Source organism: Zonotrichia albicollis, chromosome 3, assembly GCF_047830755.1.
Source record: "Zonotrichia albicollis isolate bZonAlb1 chromosome 3, bZonAlb1.hap1, whole genome shotgun sequence".
Classification (NCBI taxonomy): Eukaryota; Metazoa; Chordata; class Aves; order Passeriformes; family Passerellidae; genus Zonotrichia; species Zonotrichia albicollis.
The window spans coordinates 67236123-67262699 of NC_133821.1; the positions used below are offsets into that span (position 1 = coordinate 67236123).

The 26577-nt window shown below is 38.1% G+C and overlaps 1 protein-coding gene across 1 annotated transcript in view; it reads right to left on the reverse strand.

Annotated features, from left to right (window-relative positions):
- ESR1 (estrogen receptor 1) overlaps positions 1-26577 on the reverse strand; it is a 178988-nt gene that overhangs the window by 93344 nt on the left and 59067 nt on the right. The window contains exon 3 of the mRNA XM_074537738.1: positions 11880-12384. Within this exon, the coding sequence (XP_074393839.1) occupies positions 11880-12384 (505 nt within the window). The remainder of the gene's footprint in view (positions 1-11879; positions 12385-26577) is intronic.

Genomic DNA, 26577 nt, shown 5'->3' on the forward strand with positions numbered 1-26577 from the left:
TGCTGAAATAAAACCAGTAAAATCCTTCATCTTAAATAAAGAACACAAGGTCATATCCAAGAGTTCATAACAAAAGAATATGAACTCCTTGATTCTGTGCAGTCATCCTTTATCTACCTATAGAATAAATAAATGCAAGGTAGCTGAACATACTATTCCTTTTAAGGACTGAAGTGGAAATATATTGATGTTCCATTCTTTCTGAGAAGTATGCTGGGTATGTGTGTTTAACAAGCTTGTAAAGAGTTTTATTTTCCATTTCAGATACTGCATTTAGTAATGCCATTGCTAGCTTCCAAACCCATACCCACTGAGTACCTACTCAATATTTTAGCTCTTTTCACCCTTACTCATATGCAGCCTCATGTCCTTTTTTTAGTGAAGCCTGCTATGGAAACAGTACTGTGGATTTTTCACAAATTATTTTCAGTTCATTATTACAGAAGGACACGTTACAGACACCAGTAAATCTTCACAGGGGTCCTGTATGGTAAAACAGCAGTGTCTTCATCTCATATGGCAGGACATTGGGCAGAGAGAGGGAGAGATCTATGCACACAGATTTAGTTCTGGCATGTTTCAGCTTTAGGAAGGCTGATGTTATGATGTCACTCATAACTTTATTTTCTCTATGCATATGAGAAATACCAAGGCTTTTAGGAATTAAAATAATCAAAATCCAATCAGTCTTTGTGAGTGGCATTTGTTTCAGGAGTGATGGAAGCGCACGTGTACAGCACCAACATCAGCCACATAGGGCCTTTGATCTAACCAGCATCTGGGGTAATCCATTATTTTCTGACTAAATCTGTAGCAGACAGCAACAAAATGCAAGAGTTGCACGTATCTGTTGGGAGGAAGCTCCATAGTCCCTGTTCCTCCCTGTGAGCCTTTTTATTTCTCTATGCTTTGCTAACATACACCTGCCCTGTTTCAGTCATGTTTACTGCCCATTCCCAATCCAAGTCACATTGCCAGACAACATTTAAATTCCACTGTTTGTCTCCAGTTCAGAATTCTTCAGCTTTTTCAGTTCTGGAGGTTCTCTTTCGTCTTACTTTTGCAGTTCATCTCAAACTCTTCCAAGAATATAATCTATTTTCTACTACTACAGCATACCTTCCTCCTCCATGTTCTGTCTCATGGCACATTATAGCCTGCTACAGCACCTTGTCAGAAATTCAAAGTTTCTACCTCACCAAACCCATCAGATTTCTGCACTGGCCCCATCCTGTTCTTCATGGAGATCACCTTTATTTTTTCCTCAGCCCATCTTCCCATACTGCAAGATCTTTTTTTTTTACTGCATTTTGCTGATTTTACTTTTGCCAAACACAGAAGAAAGGACTAAAAGCACAGGAGAGACCAATTTTCTCAATCCAGTGAAGTGCAATATGGGCTGCATGGATGAGCTATAAGGTGGATGGAAAATGACTGCTAGTCTCTACAGACTTTTATCAGCAGCTGAAATTTGGCAAGCTTGCAGTAGTATTCATGGGCAATCAATACTGAGGTGAATACCTCACTAACAATAGAGATGAAGGGAGAAACTGCATCCCTAGCAAGTCAATGACAGATAGCAAGCTGGGGCACAGGGAACATGCAGAGTGGTGGCTTTGCTGCAGACAAAAGCTCCCAGTAAGGTGGAGCTCAACAGTCTGGAGAAATGGCCCACCAGGAATCTCGTGAATTTCAGCACTGGAAAATGCAGAGCAATGCACCTGGAATAGAATAATCCCCTGCAGAAACACAACAGGAGCTGGGCTGTACTAATATGAACATCTAAAGGAGGCTGAGAGCAGAGCTGGTTCCCCTGTCCTTGGCAGCTGCAAAACTGCTTCCAATCTGGGGTTTCCAAGCTGAAGCCAGCCTGTGACAAACTGGAGCAAGTCCAGGGACAGCCACAAAGATGAGGAGGGGGCTGGAACAAATGGCATATGAGGAGATGCTGAGGGAACTGGATTTGTTCAGTTTTTCAAAGAGAAGACTAAGCAGGATTTATTGCTGTCTTCAACAGTATAATAGGACTCTTTAAAGGAAACAGAGCCAGACTCTTCTTGGAGCACACCATGAAAGGATGAGACACATCCGACACATTTTTGGGCGAAGAATATTCTAATTATATACTAGGAAAAACTTTTTCACAGTGAGAGTGGTTCAGCAGTTACAGATTGCCCTGGGTGGATGTGGAGCCTCCATTCCTGGGTATCCACAAAGCACAGCCGGAAATCTCACACAGTCTGAGAAACCTCATCTAGCTTTGAAGCAAGCCCTGCTTTGAGTAAGATGTTGACCAGATAACCTTCTAACTTTTTTGCCCATTCAAACTTAACATTACTCTGTGATTCTCATCTCTCAGTAAACTGCCTCTGCCCACAGCAATATTTGCATTTGAAATGTCATGCAGCCGTGCAATGAAGCAACATTTTGTCAGAGAAGGATGCTCTTGCAATCAGGTCATTATGCAATCCCTGAGGAAAGATGGAGCATGTAAGGTAGATAAAATTTCATAGAATTTAGCTATCAAATGCAAACAGATTCCCATAGTGAACAGCGAGGTGTATCAAGAGTTTGTAGCTTAAAATTGAGCAAAATTTCTGGGGGAAAATTAAAGAAAAATTACCCTGATTTGACAGCATTGCCCCACTACCAAGTATCAGGCGTATGTATACCTATAATACAATGGTGTCTAGGACATTCACTGAAGTTTTTGGGGTTTTTTCCATGATTATAGCAAAATTTTCTTTTCCTTCATCATACTTAGAAATTTAAGCCATTTTTCTCAAAATGCATTTTAAAAAAATGTACCTGAGACAACCATCTAAAATGTAAAATATAAGCCAAAACTAAACAATATAAGTAAGCAAAAAAAAAAAGAGGAACCTAGTCAGACTTAACCATAAACAGTGTCATTAGAACTGCCAATAAAATAAAGTTGAGTTTTATGCCAGGATCTTTAAAATTTCTCTAAAATCAGATTTACTTTAACTTTGTTTGGCTTTTTTTATGGCTTAAATCAAGGAAGAAATAGTAAGATCTTGCAGAGGTGCAACCTGCTTTACAAATATTTGGCTCCTTAAAATGGCATACATCTGGCAGATATTCTTGCATTTAACTGATTCTGATATTATTACCATTAAACATTCAGCTACATTCTTTTATATGGGTTTCTATCTCACCACCTTTCTCCATGAACATAATTAGAATACTCTCACCACTTCCAGGGTTTGCATGCTTTATTTGTAATGGATATTCCTGTAGATTAAAATCAGGATTATATTTCTCATAGAATTTCAAGAATAAACTAGCATACTTTTCAACCCATAAATTCCAAATAATCCAAACCACAAAAAGGTATTGCAAGGTAACAAATCTCCTACAGTGGCTCATGTGCTGGCAACATACGTATTTTTCCTTGCTTGTGGTTATCAATATGGCTGAAGGAGAAATATCATTTTACTGCAGGATGGAAGCAAACAGAAAAAGCTGTCTTTTGACATGTTTGTTCCCCAAAGGTGACTAGATTTGCTGTGCACTCTCAGCCAGAGTATTCTTTGCCATGGCTACAGTGTCCTGAAGATAAGGGTTCTCTCATACGTAATTTGAAACTGGGATCTCACTGTCAAGTCCAAGCTGTAAATAATAATGAAAGCAGGGAACACTTATGTGAATTAATTTATTTTAGACATCAACTGATACAAGTTATTCAGTAATAACTAGATACTGCTTGATCAAGATGGTCCAGCAAATGAAATGCTTTAAGAATATTTGCTGGCTTCATAAACTGAAAACAGAGATGACAGGGTATTATGTGGCATTTTATTTTTGCCAAAGATCAGGTTTTATAGCACTTTTCCTCAACAGTAAAATTAAATTACAATTTTTTACAGTTAGCACCTTCCAAACTTCCATCTGTTTGCAGATCAACTTGAAGAAGGAAAAAGAGTAAGTTTCTAAACACCAGAATATGTCAACAAAGAGCTGGAATGCACAAAGCTCCACCTGGGGATGGATGTGGAGCCAGCTGAGAACGTATAGGTCAGGATTAAAGGGAGGGCAGAGACAGGTGACATTGTAGTGGAGGTCTGCTACAGGCCACCTTATCAAGAAGGTCCAGAGGAGGACCATAAGGATGATCAGAGGAATGGAGCACCCCTCCTCTGAAGAGAGGCTGAGAGAGCTGGGGCTGCTTAGCCTGGAGAAGAAACCTTACAGCAACATCCCAGTACCTAAAGGGTGCCTACAAGAAAGCCAGAGAGGAACTTTAAGAAGGGCATGTAGTGACAGCACAAGGGGGAATGACCTTAAACTGAAAGAGGGTCAGTTTAGACTGGATATTAGGAAGATATTATTATTCTTTGCTATGAGAGTGGTGAGGCACTGGAACAGGTTATCCAGAGAATCTGTGAATGCCTCATCCCTGGAAGTGTTCAAGGTAAGACTGGATGGAGCTCTGAGCAACCTGCTCTAGTGAAAGGTGTCCCTGCCCATGCCAGGTGACTTGGAACTAGTCTTCCCTTTCAACCCAAGTTTCCATAATCTTTCACTGATTTTTGAATTAATAGATCTCACAAGCCTGAATTACATTTAAAAGAAAAAAGAAAATAAAAGTGGAAGGGAAATAGAAAGAAAGCAGTAGGTATTACACATCCCAATTTTAGCAGAGCTATATGCAAAAAAACACAGTGAAGGCTATTTGGAAAGCTATTGTGAGTTTCCTAGCCTTGTGATTTAAGATTTGGGGCCTAAATCATGCCACATTTTCTACTACAGCTGCTGCTTTCTGCACAGCAGCTTCCTAGTGATTTTTATTTATCATGAGCTGAGCCTTTTCCTGTGTTTCAGTAAATTTCCCTTCCTTCTTCTTCCAGCTTTGATGTACCCTTTGTAGTGTCCTATAAAGTTTTATACAGCCATCTTTTAGCAGCCCAGATCAGTACTGAAGTAGGCTGCAGTGATCAAAGCACTGTTTCTGCACAATAGCAAGTACTAAAAGGGGGAGAAAAGACTGGAAGTAGCAATGAAATTTGCACTGGACATTTGCATGGCAGATTGTTGAGAAACTGAAAAAAATCTTCAATGAAAGAATACAGGTGTTCCCTATATAATCATTTAAAAGGAGTTTCCTTAATTAGACAGTATGATCAAGGTGAAAAAAACCCAGACTGTTTACTCACATGGCTTATGAAGGCAAGGTGAAATGCATGGGCACTAAACGCAGCCCGGTGCTGCCTTGATGCTCTCTGCTCTGTCATCCTCAGAGGGGGAGAAGTCTCTCCCCAGTAGCACCCAACATTGACCTTGCACTGGTTCGGCTGCCTGGCTGCTGGGGAGGTCAGTTCTGGCAGCTGACAGCACTGTGGGACGTGGAACCAGAATGTGACACATTCCACCCATGCTGCCTAACAAGAGGGGAACTTCACCTTTGAAGAGTTGTAGACAATCCACTGGTGGTTACATGCATGGCTGTTCACTGTTAGTCACCACCTGCTTTTTTTAAGAAGTCCTCTTAGTTACACTCAACTTTGAGCCTTTACTGCTATTTTTCACTTTTACCAATGGTTTCCATGCAGTGAGACATCTTTTCCTATGTCTTATTTAGATAGGTGCTGGCTGTTGTGTCTTAGTTAAGACTGCAATGGTTGGAAGACCACTGCAATTGTTATGTACACGTACCAAATAGGATTTAAATTTAGGTCAGTCATATTTAAGCTCTCTGTCTTCTGAGGACCATACTCCCTTTTTCTATTAAAGGGTTAAAGTAAAATGCCTAGATCACTCCTGAACCCAATGTTGTTATCAATATCTTATCAAGGAAAAATGTTATCCTGCAGATTTATGATCTCCTTGTCTCTAACAGGTATCACTCACGCTTTGATAGTCTTGCACAAGAATATTTTCAGTGAGATGAAGTAAGAAGCCTCCCAGCAACTGGAATCTGAGCTTGGCAGAAAAGCAGAAATGCCTTTGCCTTGCCCAGTGTCACACTGATCAGAGTTCCTAATGAGCTGTGGTAAATTATAACCTTTTGCAAGTCACTGGAAAGGCCACTCAGGCTCAGATGTGGCTTGTCCCTGTACAGCAAATTTTACAAACAGTCCCTGCAATGAATGCAATGAAAACAGCACTTCAAGTGAGAATGCTGAAGGACAGTATCTCTGCTCTAATCTCTGTTCTGATGCCTCAATAGATAATAGAAAATTCCCTGCAGACAGACCAGGGAGCTCATGATTCATTTCAGTGTCTCATTGTCAACAATATCAAACCAAAAATTTCCAAAATCTCAATTTTTTAGGAAATGTGGATGCATTTCCGCTGCCAGACTATTCTCTTGTGCTTTTTTGGAGCAATGCCTTAGATCTGGTCAGCCTATCTTGTTGGTTTAATAAAAAATGCTGGCATCTGATGTTCACTTTGCAATTGCTGAAGGAACTGATGCCAGCAACTAATGCTTTCCATATCAGAGCAGATATGGCCAGCAGTGTTTGTTGTTTCAATAACCTCAGAGCAAGAGTGATCAAGGCCAGTGACACAGAGTCAATTCCCCATCTCCCTCTTAAGGGACATAATGCACTTTCTATGGGAAGGAATATTACAGACCATGATTGTTTTGGTTCTTTTCAGGAGATGTATGGGTGGGAATAATTTCACGTAACTTTGAATATCACTGGGTATCCATTTTCATCCAGTAGCTATCTGAAATAGAATGTAGGCATCTTATATAATATAGGAAGATGAACTTGCCTTTTTTGAGTCTAATGCACTTGGTCAACTTTAATCAGGTGCCCTAGAAAGAGACAATGTGTGTTCTCAGCATCTCTTTGTGTCTCAGAGTAAGAAGGGGGTCCATGTGCAGGTTTGGTGCCATTTGAGGTGTTCCAGGTGGTGACCCTCACTGACACACAGCTCCTCCTCCAGAAAAGTTCTGTTACCCAGCAGGTCCTGTGTCCTATCTACTAGAACCATTGGACCTTCTGGCCTCTCAAACAGCAGTAGATGCCTAAGGAATGGAAAAATGAATACAGATCTGGGTGTCTACATTTGACCAGATGAACCCCATTCACACAGTCTGTCCAAATAACCATGGGTTTAGACACAGATTTCAAGTCCTCTTGGGAAGGACTCGATATATGAAGCACTTCCTACGTCTTTTATACGTGGTTTATGCAAAAAATAACCTGCAGCAGAAGTGAAGTTTTCTTCAATGAGAAGAGAGAACAAGTGAGATCCACCTCCCTACCTTGGCAGAAAGGAGGGTAATGAGAAAGCATAAAATCTCTTTTACCCCCTTCCATCACTGTCTGCCCGTATTCAGGGGCACAAGGAGGCACATATCACATGTGCTCCTCAACAGTGTGGATTGGAGATTTATGGTGCAAGCACACTTGCAGCATGATCCGCATCAGCACGTGCTCCAAGAAGGGCTGCAGAAACACTAAAGTTGGTTTGCACAAGTCCCTCATAATTGTCATGTGTGAGCATCTCAGAACATTTAATGGGCTTATCTTTACAATGTTTCCATGAGATAAGAAACTGTCTATGAGATGACTCCGTTTTCCTGTCTCTTTTATTACAGTCATCTATTGCTGCAAAATTGTCAGAGTACCAGTACAAGGCCTGAAAACAGGAACACTCCAAGTGTTGAAGAAATTGCCTGAACACCTGAACTGTTCAAGAGGAACCTCTGAGCAGACTGACGTTTTAGAGAAAAATAAACAAAAAAAGCAAAGCAAAACACTACATTACATCATACTCTATGTTATGAAATACTTTATGCTACATTTAAAAAAATAAGAAAAGAAAAATCATCTTTGAACTTTGTATTCATTTCAACACTTTAGAATTTGGAAAAAAATCTTCTGTATTTAGAACTCCACATGAACAGCTAGAAAAATTCATAATGAATCAGACAAGGTTAACAAAGTTTACGTATTTTGTAATGCAACTGTTTTTTTGGATGGATGGATTTACGAATTACAACAGGGGAGGGATTGATCTACATTTGTAACCTTTCTCAATTTTAGCAAGCATTAAAATTAAAGCTGTGATCATATTGATTAGAACATCAGACTCAATTGCAGTATGATAATTGGGGCTAATGCTAAACAAATAACTTTATAACATTAATCTAAACATAGAGCCTGAAGTATTAGAAGATACAAACTAGCCACTGAAAGTGAGGGAGAAATTAAACTCTTATTCTGTTTGTACACTGATTTGCCCAGCCTCTGTCCCTCACTACAGACTGACAGACGGTTTTCTCATCAGGGAGTTTTCCTTTTTTTTTTTTTTGGCCAAATTTGGAACCAGCACCAAAGACAGGCTACAAAGGACCTTAAGTATATGCATGATTTCACTTCAGATCTGAGGAGTGCAGACTCAGTGGGATGGCACACTGGCAGAGCAAAAAGGATGTTCTGCTGTTTCTTGTAGGAATCCACTGAGGTAAATTAGCTATTGAAAGCTTCGGTTTTTCTCTGAGTGGATCAAATCTTGCTGAAAATATTTGAGAGGAAATAACCAGAAATTACCTGAACTCAAATTCAATAGTTAAGAACAAAACAAAATTTCCATTAATTTACTGTAATAGTCATGAGTACAAGATTTCCTGTAATACTTATCAACCACTAGTCAGTATTTAATAATTTAAAAAAATACTAAAAATTATCAACAAAATTTTTAAAAAATGAAATTTGACTATGTCAGACAAGAAAAAGGTATTTTAATTTGGCTACCTATAAAAACAGCCACAAGAACAGACATAAAAGAAGTCTGTGTATAGACAACACAATTTGAGTTAATTAAGCCCTTTTTTCTCCATTTCTCAAATTCTGATGCCTCATGATTTAGAGATATCAGAAGGGACATTAATATATTTATTGCATTCTTTGAAAATCATTATTTTCATGTATCATTATGCTCTTCAGCTAAATATAGAAGCCTACCATTATCTCACAACAAGAGACTAACTCTTTTGGAAAAAGAGTCACTATATGAAAGACAAAATATAACTTCAGAATTAGTAGACATATAGTTATACACCTATTAATACGTATCTGTCTATAGGCAGTACAATTTTGAACACTTACTAACAAATTCAAAAGACATTAAAAGTTTCTTTATCAGACAGAGTAATTTCTTTGTTTTGTGACCAAAGATTTTTAACATTTTGTCCAAGTATCGAACAGAATATCATCTCAGCTCCAACCTATAACGTTTATTTATTGTCCTGGATATCACTGAATGTATCACTGAATGCAACATTTGCATGTCAAATTCAGAGTAGAATAGGGTGATGCAATGCAAATATTTCTGCCTAAAAGACAAATAGCACAATTCAGTTGCACAGAAAGGTAAATGAGAATTGCAGAGGAGACTTACTGTTACATAATTTTTCATAGAAGCAGGCAGCCATATCACAAACTAATCATGATTCATTATAACTTTTTTAGGACTTAGGTTACAAGACTTTTTGCCTTTACCACTCCTACTGGTAGGCTGTTCCAGAAATTCTCTATTTTGGTAGTTAGACATCTTTCAATCTCCAGCATCAAGTTATTCATTGCCAGGTTATACTGCCCTGTGCTTTCTTTTCTCCCATAACCTAAGCTAAGACAATGAGACTAGCCAAATAAATGAAGCAAATTGGAAGTTTCTATAAAGAACTTATTCTTAAACCAAATGGCTAGATATTTAAAAATTTCCTAGGCAGTGAACACATATTCAAATTATTTTTAACAGACTACCGGTGATTGGGCTCATGCCAAAACACAAGAAGACCTAATGTTTAGTGTTGTGAGGGTGAAAACTTTGTAAATATGACCTGACAAAAATGAAAAGCAAAAAAGCAAAGTTTTTATTCATTTAATTTGAACAGTACTATGCCTGTTATCAAAAGATAATCATAGCAAGCACTTTGAAACACATTTCTTATTACCACATAAGATGCGTTCCACAGAGTTATGGCTGGAAGGGGCCATTAAATCATTTGTATAACACTGTATGCAGATAAACCTTCTGGCATATCCAAGATCATAAATTCACCTAATTACTGCTGCATTAAGCCTCAGCAATTTCAAAGGGCTAATACACATCCCCAAGGGTGACACACAACCTTGATCAGAAATGTCAGGAAAAGGGGAATACAGCTCTGGTCTTACACATTTGCTCAAGCAGTTAAACTTAAAAAGTACCTTATTTTATTTTGAATGGTATCATCTCAATTCACAGCTAAAAAATTAAAAGGACATAATTTCCATAGCAACTTCTGTGTCTGGGTTATTCTCAGGTTTGAATCCTCCTGCAGTACAATACCTGACTGTAGAACATTTTCTGCCTGTGTATTTCAACTTCACAAACTCACTACTCAACTGTTTACATACATAAGGTTGCCTACACAGTTTTCACCATAGGTTTGCATGGGACATTCATGTAAAAAAAGTATTTTAATCGAGCACAAAGTGCAGTTTAACTTTCAAGTCACTGGTAATAATTCAAGATCACTATGCTCTGACATGTACTTATTCTTCCAGGAAGTATTGTATTTGGTTGCACTAAAAAGAATTTTGTTTGAATCAATTCAGTTTGCAGATGACTGTATTGGACAATTGAACATAACCATTATCTATGATTTCACCAGTCTTTATTCTGCCTGCTCCCCAAAACTGCCCAATCTGTTGCAAAAAAGTGCAATCATTTTGTTTTCTGGGACCAGATTTTACTGCCAGATTCTTAGTCTGGCTGAGTTAGACTTCAGAACATACGCTGCTGTTCATGGCAACATGTTATATTGTGCAAATAAGCCTAGCAGAGTCTGGCCTTCAACATGAAAAAAATTGCTTGATTTATCTTTTCGGAGTTGTTACACTTCTAACAAACTTACCTGTATCTCTCAAATTAACAGAGAATGACAGAGTTCAGAATAAAAATACATCTGCTCACTTTAATTCACTGAAGCCTAATATAATAAGCTGTTGCAAAACTGTGCTATAAACACTGCACAAAACGCTAACAGCGTGGGTATAGGTATGTATGATTTTCTTTTTAGAAGCCATAATTCTATTCATTTCTGTCACTTACTTCAAGAAAAGATGTCATGTTTTTCACAATTGATAATAAATATCTAAACCACGGAAATTTATTTCCCCCTTTCAAGAATTCTTTAGTCTTTCTATGCCAGACCAAAAAGAGAAAACATGAACCAAGCCTCTACTGAGGGACAAAAATAATAAAAATCCCGCTGAACAAGCTTTATCTTTTGAAAAGCAGCATGCCAGGTTTACAGTTAATATATATCACCCTCCACTGAAAAATGCATCTTAATATGCACACAGCTCTTTGGATAGCTCAGGAAGGTGGTTGCTGACTGAAATACTGTCACTGAGTCAACTCTAACACTTTGATTAGGAAGGATATAGTGCTTCTGAACAACTTCCTATGTAAGCCACTTCTCACACTGCAAAGGAAGACAGAGGAGAAAAATACTCTTACTACCATCTAAGAGCTGAACAAACCACTCACACTGAAAAATCTGTGATGGTGGAAGTATTTTTAGTTACTTCAGACAGTATTATAATACAACACTGAGGTCATTTGCCATTCTTTAATCAATTATGATTTCATGTTTTCCCAGGAAATATTTATACTCATTATCTGATAGGTTTTTATACGGATTTTCAAAATTTACAGCTTACAGTCACAGTGGGCTGAGAATTACAGTTTGTTTTATTCTACGCTATTTCTTATGGTCAAGATATTATCGATGATTCAGTTAAATCACACGCTCCTTTGCACAAAAAGCAAATATTAGGGCATAACAGATTTCTACATTCTAATTTTCTCAGATCATCTGCTTAAATAAGAAAGAAAGCAGCATTTACCTGTAGAAGGCTGGAGGAGCAGCTTCCCTCATCCCGAAGCTGCCCTGATCGTTTTCAAGGTAATAGGGTACCTGTTGGCTGTGATGATGGATGAAGGGCGACAGCTGGGGTGCCGTTTGCAAGAACACCACCGGGCTTGGCGGGACACTGTTCAGGGAGTGAAATCCTGCCAGACTGCTGGACCCAAAAGATTCAGATGTAGGGGCATAACTGAGCGTGGTAGAGCTGTAGACGGGAGCCGTAGTACCAAAATCATAGGTGGCTCCTTCTGGGTAGTTAAAAACTCCTGTCTTGTTGGTCTCCACGTACATGTCGCTGAGCGATCTTTCCAGGGGAATCTTCAGCTGAGGTCTGCTCAGTGTCTCCAGTTCAGTGCCTTGAATCTGGTGCAGCAGGGTAACTCCAGAGGTTTTGGTGTGAAGGGTCATGGTCAGTACTAATGGCAGTGAGCAAGGAACATATCTGCTTTTACTGTCAACAGCGAGATCGGCAGCTGGCAGTCCACCTAAAAAAAATACCAGAACCTATTCTGAGGCTCAGCAGAAATCATAATAAAGCAGCACTACACAGGTATTCCTCTAATCTCGGCAAGGAGGAGGATACAAACAAATGCAGAGTGAGCAGTGAAGACGCACATTCTCTCTCTCTTCTTCCCTCCCTCTCCCTCTCTCTAACTTTTAGGAACTCCTCATCTGCTCTAATATGCATTACAAGGTGCTGGCTGCGAGCCAGGAGCCCTTGCCTTGTGCCGACGTTGGTTTAAACATCACTTCAGAAACAATTAGTTTTGGAGTTATACCAAAGAATTGTCCGTCTAAATGTTACTTCATTCTTACTGATCGTTTCATTTTTCACTTCAGGGTATAGTGCTTTGCAGCAACTAAAGAGAAAGAACACTAAATCCAACCAGGAAGACTAGTCCAGTGGTCAGTCAGATTGCTGCCTTTTATTTCCTCAGCAGACTCCAATCTATCTGTGCTTATCTCTCCTCCTGTTTGATTCATTTTCATGTTTGCTAGAAATATGTAATGTGTACATTGTACTGACCCTGGGCAGGACTGTGCTGTAACTGAGATAGGGCAAAGCAGAATTTTTGTGTGTGTGTGTGTGTGCAAGCATGCGTCCGTGTGTCTGTCTGTCTGTGTGTCTGTGCATGTTTGTGTGTCTGGGTGTGCAGGGAGCAAGCCCCAGTCAATAAAGCCTGCTAATAAAATTAAAGTGCGCATGATACCCATGCAGAAGAGAAGATTTATAATATACTTGCATTAGCAACAGCAACTTGCAGTTACTAGAGCACTATAACAACATTAAAAAGCAAGGAAAAGCTTTAGACTAACCTAGAAAATTATGCTTCCTTCTTTTTATTCTGTAAAATTATGAAATAGACATCATTTACATTTTGTCAGAGTTAGGAGATGGTTGTTTGATTGCATGATATATAAATTGAATACAGGAAATTCTTTTTCGTAGTCTTGTGAACAAAAGCCTAGCAAACTTGAATTTTGAAATCAAACTAAAAAAATCAAGTAATCTAAAATAATCAAACAGGACTGGCTTAAAAAAAAAACTGACATGCCTCTCAAAGTTATAGTTAGAAAGAAAAAAAAAAAAGAAAAGAGAGAACATAATGAAAAGGTGTGGCATGCATGCTTCTTCTTGCTATCTCATTCCATATAATTTTAACTTTGCACAAACCAGTTCTCCTGAACGAGCTAAATGAAAACCTCCAGAAACTGTTTCAAGCTCTCCAGCTTCATTGCTGTGGTCTGTGGTTCAGTCAATGAAATAGGCTAATGTCAACCCTAAATACATTAATATATGGGCTCCAGCTAGTGTGCTTTGAATACTAGCAAAGCCTATGCTATACTTAAACAACTCCACAGTTATTTGGCTCAACTTTCAAAAAACCCAAGAAACTGAAAAACTGAACATGCAGGTCACTAGAAGTGTCAAAAAAAGTTCACTCAAACCAGTTTTATTTTAGAAATAATACAGTGCTTTCAGAACTCCTACTAAAATAGCCAGTTTTTTATATTTGCAAGAATATTCTGAAGCAATATATGTTTTTACCTTCGCAGGCACAGAGCTGAGACATCAGCACATGCACAACTACGTACTTGATATATTTCCTCACCCACCCAGCCACCCTCCCGACCCTGTTCAAATTTCAGATTGTAGACTTTGATCAAAGAGATAAGCTTGTTTAAATAACACTGGACTAAACATGTTCCCAGTTAAAAAAATAATCATCAGACAACCATACCCAGCAGTTCAGAAAGTCTTCGAAGAGTTGTGCTGAAAGTATGCCAGACAGTGTGAGAGGAAAAAAGAAATGAGTGTGTGCATGTTCTTTTAGTGTGGGCGACTGTGCATCTGCAGAGACGCACAAAACAGCAAGCAAGCACAGCTCTCAGCAGCCAGGCTGCACGGGCTAAAATGAATGGCAGCTACAAGTTTGAGCCAGTCACCCTGACACATTTCATTTTGTGCTTTGAAATACATAGAAAAGGCATCATCCCTTATTAAGCTGCATAATCTGAGAATTAATGTGAATCTACCTGCCATAAAAAGTATCTACTTCTATAGTGTGCTACAAAATGGACTTTGAATTTTTATCTGAAGCATTATCCAATATGTATGCTCTGTCTAATATATTGATATGAAATAAAATCTTCCAGTGTAATAGCTATGCAGAAGGGAAAAAAACACAGAAAAACAAAGTCAGAACCAAAAAATCAGAAAGTGAGCAAACAAATAGTTGACTTCTGGGTGTGCCCTGTGCTTCTTACATGCAATTTTTAAAAACCTCATTAATTATTTTTGGGAAGTGGTGTCCTCCCAGGGAGTGAAATATTTAAAATTTCCATCAAATGTAAAGAGCATTAAACATACTGTAGGGTTAACTTGAACCATCATCACTTCTGCTGTGTACCATCTGAATTAGGGACCCTATGTGCAGCTCTCCACAAGCCACAGCCCTCCCACCGAAAGGGCTCAGCAACAGACAGCTGCAGTATCCATGCAGCACACAGCCTTGTACACATCCTGAGAGGAAAAAAAGTGAGTGCCACAAACAAGATCTTGGGGATTGGCTGAGAACCTCTGTGACAGCATCCTATAATGTCTGAGTTACTTTTCCTGAGGAAGAAAAGCAAGACAGCAAGAAAGGGCATGGGTGAGGTGGGGGGTGTGTCAAGCCGAATCCCATGAAAAAGCTGAATTTTTGATTTTTGTACTCTGAAAAAAAGTCAGGCTCTGATTCTGCTTACTATATATGGGCTTTTAGATATAATGAAACTATGAAATGCAAAAAGTTACTAGAGGGCTGCTTCCTTTCGTGTCCTACAGAGTAAAGAATGTGCTGCTTGCTCCAAAGTAACAAACACTGCTACTTCACCCTGCCTTAGAGTTGGCACTGGGTGCACCCACCTGTGGACTCGCCTCTCAAAAAAATGAGATCAACGTTTCTAAAACCTGGTATTTTTTGCTTAAAGGTCAGGACTTACCTCACAACTCACTTAAATCTGATCTGTTACATGTCAGATTTTACATGCTCTAGAATATGGAAATAGTAGAGTATGGGAATGGGTACAGTATCTAGCGATTGTATTTAGTGCTCTTCAGCAAATGTTTATGCAAAAACCTGTTTTTTCTAAACCCCACATCATGTATGCCTTTAAAACCATGCAGATCTCATACAGAAGGACTTGTCTCATTCACTCTGGGCTTTTTGTTTTAAATTACATGTAGTAACAAGAGAGAGTAAATAAAAACATGAATTGGCTGTAGCACCTTCCTTTCCAGTGCTAGACAGATGTTGTGTTCAAAATGGGGTAGTCTACATTCTCAGGTCTAATAATTCTCAACTATTGTGGATTCAGCTGCAGCCAAGCTGCCCTATGTATTTCACCTTAATCAAAGTCTAATATTGCTTTGGAGTTGCTGAGCATGTACTACAGGAGATAAAGAGATATATAAAAATAGAGAGGAACTGCTTCTCCAAAATCTAAAGATTTGCTAACTCAAGATCAGGTATAGATTGGGGGTTTTGCTGTATTTCTGAAGTTTGGGAATATATAAATAAAATTTGGCTTTGATCCATCCAGATTTCTGCCTGCACAAGGAGGAAAGAAAAGAGCATTTAATGAATACTGAAGAAGTAGGAGGGACTAGTCCACTGTGACTGAGGAGGACTACAGACATGCTAGCAAAGATCAAAGCAGAAACTGCATCTTCATACAGAGGGATTTTCAATGAGAATTAGTTGGGATGAAACAGTGAGGACTCAGGCATCACACTTCTCATGGAAATGAAAAATTAACAGTTTAGATAAATGAAAGTGACTGATTAAATCCTGTGTTCCCCTTTTAAAAATTTCAGTCTGTTTTCCTTTTATAGATAGGCTGGAGTTCCAGCGCTCAACTCAGATTTTCCAGAGTGCGGAATTTATTCTGATTACACTAACAAAATATAAAATGTAGATACAATAAAACTAAATCATGTTTCTGCTGCTCTGTGGTTACAACTGAAAAAATATGTGGGTATGTTTCTAAAGGCAAATTCTGTTTATTTTAATTAACTGGTGAATACTTTGCATCCATTTTTTTAATTTGTTGACAAATTACAACTGTGATCAGATTAAGTTAGCAGACTATGCATACTGCAGTTTGGCTCAACTGGATCATCGGTCCAACACTTCAAAACTAAAATATAGCTTAAAAAACCCCAAAAGTAGCCCTCTTCCACTGATGGAAAATATTGTGGAACCAGTGAAGTGATCTCAGAAACACAAAAAGAAAACAGATAATTAAAAATTTAGAAGATATTATTTCAACTTCTCCAAATAACTGGAAGGAAGTTTGAGAATTTTCAGTGCCATTAACATCAATAATTTTCTATTGACTACAAGTTCTGAAAGGTAGTCAGAGAATGGTAACAAAATAAGTTCATTATATAGGCTTAAATAAAAAAATTAAAGGAAAAAGTAGCAGCCTGAACATGTTTTTGCATTTTGGACAAGACAAAGCAGAAGTTTGAGGGAAAAGGAGATAAACCAAAAATACTATATGAAGTATAGTATGCAAAAGTATATAGTCAAAATATAGATATACTTTTCTATGTCTAAATTAAATATATAAATATACACAAATGCTATTAAATTTGTAGGAAAATTTAAAGACAGAAAAACTCTATTCTAAAACAGGCATTTTTCAGCACTAGTTTTAGTAAGTATTGCAACAAAAAATGGTAAACTCAGAGCACATACTATAAATTTTCCATAAACCTGCTGACAGTGAAAGACCATAAACTTTTTCGCTTTGGTTCCATAGCTATAAAGATAGAAGTTTTTTTTAGCTGCTGCAATTAAAGAAGAATCTATTGTACATAACAGGAGGAACATAATGTTTTTCCAAGATTCCACAGTAACATTACAGAGAAATTATGTTGTGTTTAGTCCAGTGAGGAAACTCCTCAAGACAGACAGCTGGAGAACAGCACCATCTACCCCACTGCCTTATAAATCTTCTCTGGGGAAAGAAAAAATACAAAAAAATTAAAGCTCTTGATACCACTAGGCAAATGAGGCATGCTTAAAAATCCCTTAGGCTCTAAAGAGAGATAAGTGCTTCATGCACTTATGCATGCAATAATTATAACAATTATTCCACACATATGGTTATAAATCTATAGCATTTAAATATGTCTTCAATTTTACCTGTAATTTGTATGGAAGACCTATTACATTCTTTGAAATTATCTGTGCAAACACAAGAAATATTAGGTTAGGATGTCAGCACATCTTTTCAGTTAAGTATTCTGACATTTTAAGTGTAAAGACTTTGTTTACATCTTTTTATGACACTCTGAAATTTTAGTCATTCAGCTGGAAATTTTGTATGTCAGTGATGAGCTCATTGATAATAATTTGGAAGTACCTGAGCCAGTTGGAAGGAAATTATCTGCTTTTGCCTCCTTAGAGATTTCTAGAAACTCTTTTTTGAAAAAAGTAACCTTTTTGCTGCTGCAAACAAGGAGTTTGGAGCAAGAACTTTGAATCTGGCAGGGAGCTGAAACACTGTGTCACAGAAATGGCTTTTGCTATTCCTCTGAAAATCCATCCACCTTTGGCCAGTTTTTCTACCCTTGAAAAAACTGCAAGTTTTTAAGAGTTAAGATTCCTAAAAGCTCTTTCCTGGCTGAGCCTGCTCTCCCCTCTTTCAGATCTTAGTCCTGACTCAACTGGGCACGAAACTTACCAAAAGAATGAATGACATGCTAGAGTCCAAACTAGTATAAATACAGAATGCTTTCCCCTTTCATTACTCTTCTGGGGCAGAGTAATAGTCTGGGATTAAGTGCAGATTACTGTGTCAGTTACAAGACTGAATTTCAGACCCCAGATGTACAGACTGAATTTCTTGAAACTAAATGGGACACCATCTCCCTTTTCAATCCACCATTAGAAAACAGTATGTTAAAATACACCCTTTTCTGAGGAGTAGAAGACATCTTGTAATATAAGTAGTTTGTGCCTTTTTTTCTGTTTTTTGTGCCTCAAAGATGGGAGCGGATAAAACTAAATAATTCTGCCTGACTCATACAGAATAAATTACTTGCTACATATGTAAAATGGGCCAAAATACCTGAGTACTCTGGACAAACTCAAAAGATATTAGCAAATACTAATGTTTCAAAGAGTTAGTAGATGTTTTCATAGATGCAGAAAGACAAAAGCAAAAAAGAACATTTCTCTTCTTTCCTACACAAAATGTTAACTACTTGTGAGCAAGGATGTTCACTGGTAGAAAGGCAATGAAACCTTGATTTAAGATTAAGCAACATTCCATGCTTAATAACAAACACATAATCCTAAAAGAATATTTCTAATAGACCTAGCTTTATGTAAAAAACAGAATGAACTGGGAAATGTAAAATGGTAGCTTAGTATCCCACATTTAGAGAAAAATAGAATGGACCGGCTGATCACCATGATCACTAGCATTAGTCTAGCAAGAAAACTATTTTCTGGATGTCTTGCAATTGGCTTAAGGGTGAGATATCTTCAAAATGATCAAATATTCTCATGCCTCAGCTCCCAAACACAATCAGAAATGAGACACCTGCTTATCCATTTATGCGGTGAATCTCTCAGAAAAACTCTCAAGTTTTGTTTATGAGATTAAAGGAACGGGTCCAGATTCCCCTGCTGAGCCTTCCTATTCTTAAGCAAATCAACATTCCCACCCAGCCTGGTGTCCTCTGCAAACTGAATGAGAGGGCACCCAGTTTGTCCAGATCAACACCAAAGATGCTGAACAGGAGCAGCACCAACATGGAGCCCTGAGGAACGGCACTTGTGGCCACTTGCCAGCTGAGGGAGGGCGTATTTATAGAAACACCTTTTATTCTCATTTATTCTCAGAGCAGACAAATAAAACTCTTCTTGGGCTTTGGCTCCCCCAGTTTCCTGTCTGCATAGCCTCATGACATCCTTGTAGTCCTCCTAAGCTCCAGACATCCCAATATGGTCAGGATATATGAGGACAGGCTCAGGTAGCAGGGCCTTCTCAACTTGTAAGCAAAAAGAGTCAGTAGTACCTTACTGCTATCTACAACCATCTGAGCACAGAATACAGAGAAAATACAGAGACAAACACTTATTGGAGGTGTATGGCAACAGTCCAAGGGGCAACAGGACACAAGATGGACTATGGGAAATTCTGAATCGATATTAGGTATGACTTTTTACATTTTACATAGAAAAGGCTGTCCAGAGATGCTGCAACTCCTTTGAGGATGAGACTCAATTAAGTTCAAGACTCAAATGGGTAAGTCCCTGAATAGCCTGATTTAAACCTTCTTTGAACAAGGGTTTGGCCTAGATGGTACCTTGATATCCCTTCCCATTTATTCCATGATTCTATGTGTCTAATACACGGATCTGCACCAAATCACTCAGAAGAGATTAACTACCTTGGTGATGATGGCCTTTTTTCCCATTTTCCACAGATGCCTGATGTCAAGATCTTACACATTTCACGAGTTAGGAGGGAAAAATTTCTACTGGCCTCACTGTGTGTTCTCAGCATTTCTGTAAACTACTCTAGTCCTTATCCAAAATATCTTTGCTTCCCATTGCCTTAGCAATGGACCCACCTGCTCTCAGTAGTCAATGAATGGCACACCTATGTTTGAACACTCACTGAGACACTGACAATAAATAATCAGCCATCTTTTGTGGCTTCCACAAAACAAAACCAGCCTCCTTTTTTGATGGAGATAACTATCTCCACCAAAAGACTCAGTCTGAAGCATCATTAGTCCCCTGTGTCAGTGTTTCTCCACACATACGTAGGATGCAGATACCTGTACAGCAAAGTGACCAGAGAGTCCAAGTACATAGAAAGTAGAGTCTAACCCCAAAACTGAAGTATAAAATCAATCTTATGACATGACCTAATTTCTTCACTCATTTCTCTTCAGTAATGGTATTCAAATACACCAACTTTGGTTTTAACATTTACACATTCCCATTTCCTCCCTAGAAGCTGATCCTCCAACTGAAAGGTCCTTGTGATGATGCTAACCCTGCCACGTCAAGCAGTTGCATTTACTGTGACCCTCAGGCCAAGAAAACTCTTCACCCAAATTACTTGGAAAAGCTTTGATGCTTTCAGCATCCCATTTTTATCTACCAGAAACTGGTAGCAAAAGTCCCTCACTTTCTTCTGGGCATCTTCTGGTAAATGGTTTTGCTTTATTTACTCCCCTAATCACTGTCAATCAATCTCTGCTATTGCAGCATGTCTACATGTACCTGTGAATAATCTGCAATCAGCACATCAAGTCCTCTTGCATGCCTTAGGTTCTCCCTATCTACTCAGAGATTATCACAGAGCACTGGACTGTTGCCAGGGCCACACAAGGAAGGTGTCTCAGTTTACCTTTGGGCCTATTCTTACAAATCTGAAGTCCAAGAGGAAAAGTCCACAAGGAGTATCAGTTGTTGAACTAATCAGTGTTACTATACATGTGTCTGTATTCTCTCCTTGATGTCAAGAATGACCTTGTTATTGCCACTGCCAGGCCAGACACAGCTACAGCCACACCTGAGTGGTTCACTGCTGCCATTAGTCATCCCTCTGGACCATACTCTAGAAAAACACAATCAGACAGCAAATGTTCATTAATAATTACACTGTCTAGCAGGGAAGGTAGTGGCTGCAAATGTCCTGTGCAGACCCCAAGCAAAGCAGCAGGTTCAATATTCTAGAGACAAAGTATGGTAGATGTTGCAGGGGAAAATGCTAGGAGCTAATTCAACAAGCCTCTATAGGCTGGAGATGTGTCGTCTGCTCCGGTCTACTTCTCAAAATCTTCTAACAGCAGTTAAGAAAATATTTCTTAATTCTAACAAAAATTCAGACCTTCTACAAAAGAAGTCTCAGTAAGAGGTTCCCTCAGAAGACACAATTCCATTTACATAGCAGAAATGTACCATCTATAGTAAAAGATGCACTTTGGAGATAACTAGTGGCTTCTTCCACAACAGACATGGCAAAGACATGCACAACCAGAATGATCTTGAAATGAATCCTTATAAAGAATTTTCTGATATGGTTACTTCTTTTTTTTTTTTTTTAATTGATAGGGATTGTATTAAATATATAGTCCTAAATAAGGCTGTGCTATGTATCTTCCACGATAATTTGAAGCAGTTGTTGACTCCAGGGAAACTGATCATGATGAGCTAAATTATGAGTTTAAGTGCTTTCCTGGATCAAGGCCTAAGTCTTATCCTCACGCACACATCAACTCCAACCATCAGAGAAATTCAAAATTAGCAGAGGTTCTGTCTCATTTTTCGGGAATGACTTGCAAGCTTTATATAACTCTGGTTCTGTGACATAACATAGCCTCCTAACTCTGGAGGAGAATTTTTGAAACTGACTTAACAAGCCTACAAGAACGGTCAATGGAATTTGAACGAAAAACCAATGCGAAACATTCAGTTCTATTGTGATTGTTATTTGTGCTCTGGAGCACCTAAGATCACCATCAGAAATTAGGTTCTCATTGTGCTAAGTACAAGGTATACTTAGAACAAAGAATGTTTGCTCAATAGCCCAGATTTAAATATATAACTGACTAAATGCAGCACCCTTAAAGAACAAGTGTCTCAATTACTCTACAAAAATCAAACAGACCTGTTAATGTGTATCCTGCTTCTGCTTCAAAGTTGCATTGTTTAATAAGACAGGTCTGTTTTCTAAACTCTAAATATAAAACCATTTGATCAAGCTATCAAACAATTAAACATTTACAAATACAAGAAACCTGTACAGAACTGATTAATTAGCACTAGCAACAATTGCTCAAAAAAATCAGGAAGCAGCAAAGAGAGCAATCACAAATGACACTCACAAACCAACCATAATGTAACTGAAGCATCAACATATGCTACAGCTGTTGAAGCATTCTGTTCCTGCAAGAACAATCATAAGGAACAGCAAAATCACACAACTTCAGTGTTGTCTAACCAGCACCTCACAGAAAATGATGACACAATCATCAGCAGTGTACCACCACAACGAGATGGGAAATAAAACCCACACAACAACAACAACAAAAAAAAAAAAAAGACAAGAAAGAAAAAAGAAATCTAGTATAGAAGAAAACCCAGGCTTCTTGTTGAAGAAAACTTTCAAAGTCTAGCCTTCTGTAGAAAGACAAAAATGCATTGTCATCTGTCAAGCGGAACAAATAGGACCTTAGTGATTCAGTAACAGTTGCACTCTCTTGGCAGATATTAGCTTGTTTAAGGCAGGGAAGATCAAAGGAAATAACTAGATGCCAACAGACAGGGAAAAAAGGTCAAAGTTATTTATTATTTCAGCATTCCCTATCTTTATTTGTTCTTCCACCATTTTCATTGTTTTGTGCAACAAGATGGAGGTCTTTCTGAAACACAGCCATCAGTAATTTAATGAAATGGCTCTTTTGCAATGCAGGCTCTTCTATAAGTTCAGAGGTCCATCAGATCAACAGGTTTCCTTTCCATAATGGGTGAGTGAAATAGACAGTTCCATGTACTCATTTAGAAAAATAGTCTACAAGCCACAGAAATTATTATTAATGAACTACAACACCAGAAAGAATGGACAAAAATCATGGCCATTAGAAATGTCAAATTTATAAATATTGATATTTGATTTGATGTCAAATTATAGGAAAACCAGAGTTAATATTAACTAGTAGCCATTTTTCCAGGGAATTGAGGTTACAGTAGCAAAATCTTTAAAAGCAACCAGAGACCTCTTACACCTGTGGTAAATTAATTTGAATTTTTAAGCTACTGTTTTGTCCCTGGAGAAATATCAATAAATTTAATTTCTTATTGTGCAACTAAGAGAAAGGATTATTCCCAGTAATTCATAAAGGAGCTCTTGCCACAGTCAAAACCTCAGCAATGCATCACTTGTGCAGCATGACAGAGAGAAAGGGCAGAGGTGTACTGGACAGAGACAACTGATACAGAGACTCCCAAGCCATCTTTACCTGACTCAGCACTGAAATGTGAAGAAACACTGCTGCTAGCAAGGTGAGCAAGGTGTCATGCTCTGGATTATTAACCCCTGTCTGACAAGACAGCATATTGCTAGTACAGTTACACTGCCTTCTACACCAAGTTACTAATTACCAACAACTTAATCAGGCAGTGATGTTGCACAATTCTTTCCACCACACTCCTTCAAGGAGCACAGGTATAGCTTAGAAAGGCCTCTTGATAAAAAATAAAAATTCTCAGTAGTGCAGACTCTATTGATTGTACTCCTTTGAGTACAATGAGTCCTGGCATCATTAGAGCCGGAGGGGCTGGTGACACACTACAGAATCAATGTGGTGGCTTCGTGGATAGCACCAGGAAGGCTGGAGCCCCTACAAGGAGGTTAGCATGCAGAGGCCAGTGTCACCCACCCTCATCAGAGGTGGCTGAGGAATGAAGAGGTGACAATGAAGGTGCTGAAATCATCTCCCTCAGGAAAATATTGTCTTTAATGAGCTACGGCTCAGTAAAGCTCAAGGCTGTTTTTAACCTACTGAAAATAGGACAGACCTGCAGATTCTCTGCAATTGTACTATAAACTGTTGAACTATTTCTTGAGATAAGTTTGGCACGTGCCAAACGGCACTACCCCAAAATATTCCTGAGCTTGAGGCATTAAAAAATTACAGAACCATTACTACTATTTAGTTTTCATTCATGCACTGTGTTGTGGAAACTATTAGCACAGATGCAAGCTATTCCAGGACAATTGGTCCAGCTACCTAGAAATCATCTTGAGTGTATTTAATTTATGTTTATAGCTAAAGCTCCTGGCTTTAAGATTTGATCCAAAAAACTGGTTTGCAATCTACCTGTTAGATGACAAAGTTCAAGAGCAATGCAGACTGCTGAAGCCTGGGCATGCCTCACTCAGCATGACTTGAGTGTACACAGTGAGCTGTTGGGCACTTCTGACCTGAAAGGGTCAAGGGAGCATTTGGAAGGCACACAGGAAACACATGCCTGCTTCAGTGTTCAGGGAATTCACCTTCCTGAAAGCCAGCCTGTAAAGTCAATCTTTCATGCTTCTCAGGGTTTTAAAAAGAATAATTTTGCCGTACAACTCAAGTGATTTAGCAGTGAACTGTTTGTCAAAAGTTGTCATATCCTTTCTCCAGCCTTCACATTCCTGCATCTTTCATGCTTCTAGTCTGGAGACTGACATTAGTAAAAAGTTCTTGTTGTTTTTGAAAGCTAAGTGTCACACTGGTGTAGCTCTTGAGCCAGATTAGGAGAAACTGCAGGAGCACATGAATGAACCTTGTTCAGCAGCAGGAAGCCCTTAAATTAATTTCACAGTGCACTCAATGAGTCAAAGCAGAAAGGATGTAAACTCTCAAAGGGATGTGTCCACATTCAAACTGGTCATGATGAAACTCAATCAAATACACCATGGGCTACATACACCTTAAACACAGTTTATTTATTTTCTATTATCTGTATTATACTATGCTGTACAAAAATAAATAATTTTATTTAAAGATTCATTGTTTTCACAAGAAAAAATGGTCCCTGCTTAATATCAAGTACTATTTTGCTTTTCAGAAGTTTTTATGAGAAGGTTCCATTCACTTTGTTACACATTTCTATGCATAAAAACAAGTACAAGATGACCTACTTATGTGGAACTTCTGCATATTTGTGATTAGCCAATATTGACAAAGAATAATATAAATAACTACTACAAAAATTATGACTCAATTTCACAATAACACTGAGTCCTGGTTTCTTTTACTAGAAGAAAAGTATTTATCTAGAATATAATATTCATTTTTAAGTAAAATAAAGTTAATTTCAATACCTGTGACACATCAAAAACTATTAATCCACAATATTAATATTAAGAATTTTTCTTCAGTTAAAGATAATTTCACATAGGATTTAAAAGATTGCTGGAGACAAAATACTAGGGTTAGAAATTCAGCACTTTGCTCCAATACAGCAGCAATCCCTGTATGTCTATGTTTCATATTGTCAGAGGAAGTTGATTATGAGTAGGTCAAATTACAAGAATACCCATTATTATTCATACTATCAAAGAAAGCCTGCATCTGCTACTGAAGAAGAAAAATGCTCATCCTTGCTTTCCACCATCATCTGGTCACTGCTCACTAACCAGAAGAGTTCCATGGCTGTAATATGAACTTCAGCCTGAAAAATCTGCACCACACAGAAAGCACATGCTTAGTACCCATGATTAATCACAAAACCCCCCACATTTCAGTCTTCAGATATTAAACAGCACTGTGATGTATTCTCTTATGTAATCTGGATTCTGACACATAGTATACCTCAGCAAAATATTTGGAAGTAAAAGTTACTATTTCTATTCAAAATTTTATCCTTCAATATTCACATTTCGAATTGAGATAAAATTTAGTTTGTGTTTTACAAATATTTCAGTGAGCCAATTTTGAGAGACTGATCTCCACTGTATTGCTGTGAAATATATTTACTGAAAAAGGAACTGAGGGCAAATATTGAACAAGTATTTCTTTTGAGCTTATAACATAAATCATTTTATCAGTTTTAGAATTGAAACAGTAGTTAAATTCATTCCTATTGTGTAATTTGACTATGCTTAACAATGACTATGCTTAACAATACTGCAGCAGTTTCAAGTCAAGTGTAGATGCTGTGTGTGTTTAAGGACTGCACTGGCCGTCAGGTATCATTTTGGGCACTATATAAAAATGGTTTCTTATCAGCATACATATACATCCCATGATGTACTTTGAACATTGATGATTTGTAAGGATACCTCCAACTCCACTGCGTGGAACCCATGCTCCAAAAATTACCAGGATACAATTTTTTCCAAATTCAGACTTCAGACACCGGTTATTTTCCCAGGCTTTTCAATCCACTCTTCCCTATAAAGTATTCTTAACTTGTTCTTCACTGTTCATTATCAAATAACATAAAACATACTTTTGTGCAAAAAATAAAAACATTATTAAAAATCTAGACCTGCTTTGTGACAAAACTAATGCAGATGGCTACGTTTTTTTTGCTGAGGTACCCAGACTGCACAAACCCACCCTTGACAAAACTGAGTGAAATTTGTCACTATTTGAAAAGTAACTTGCA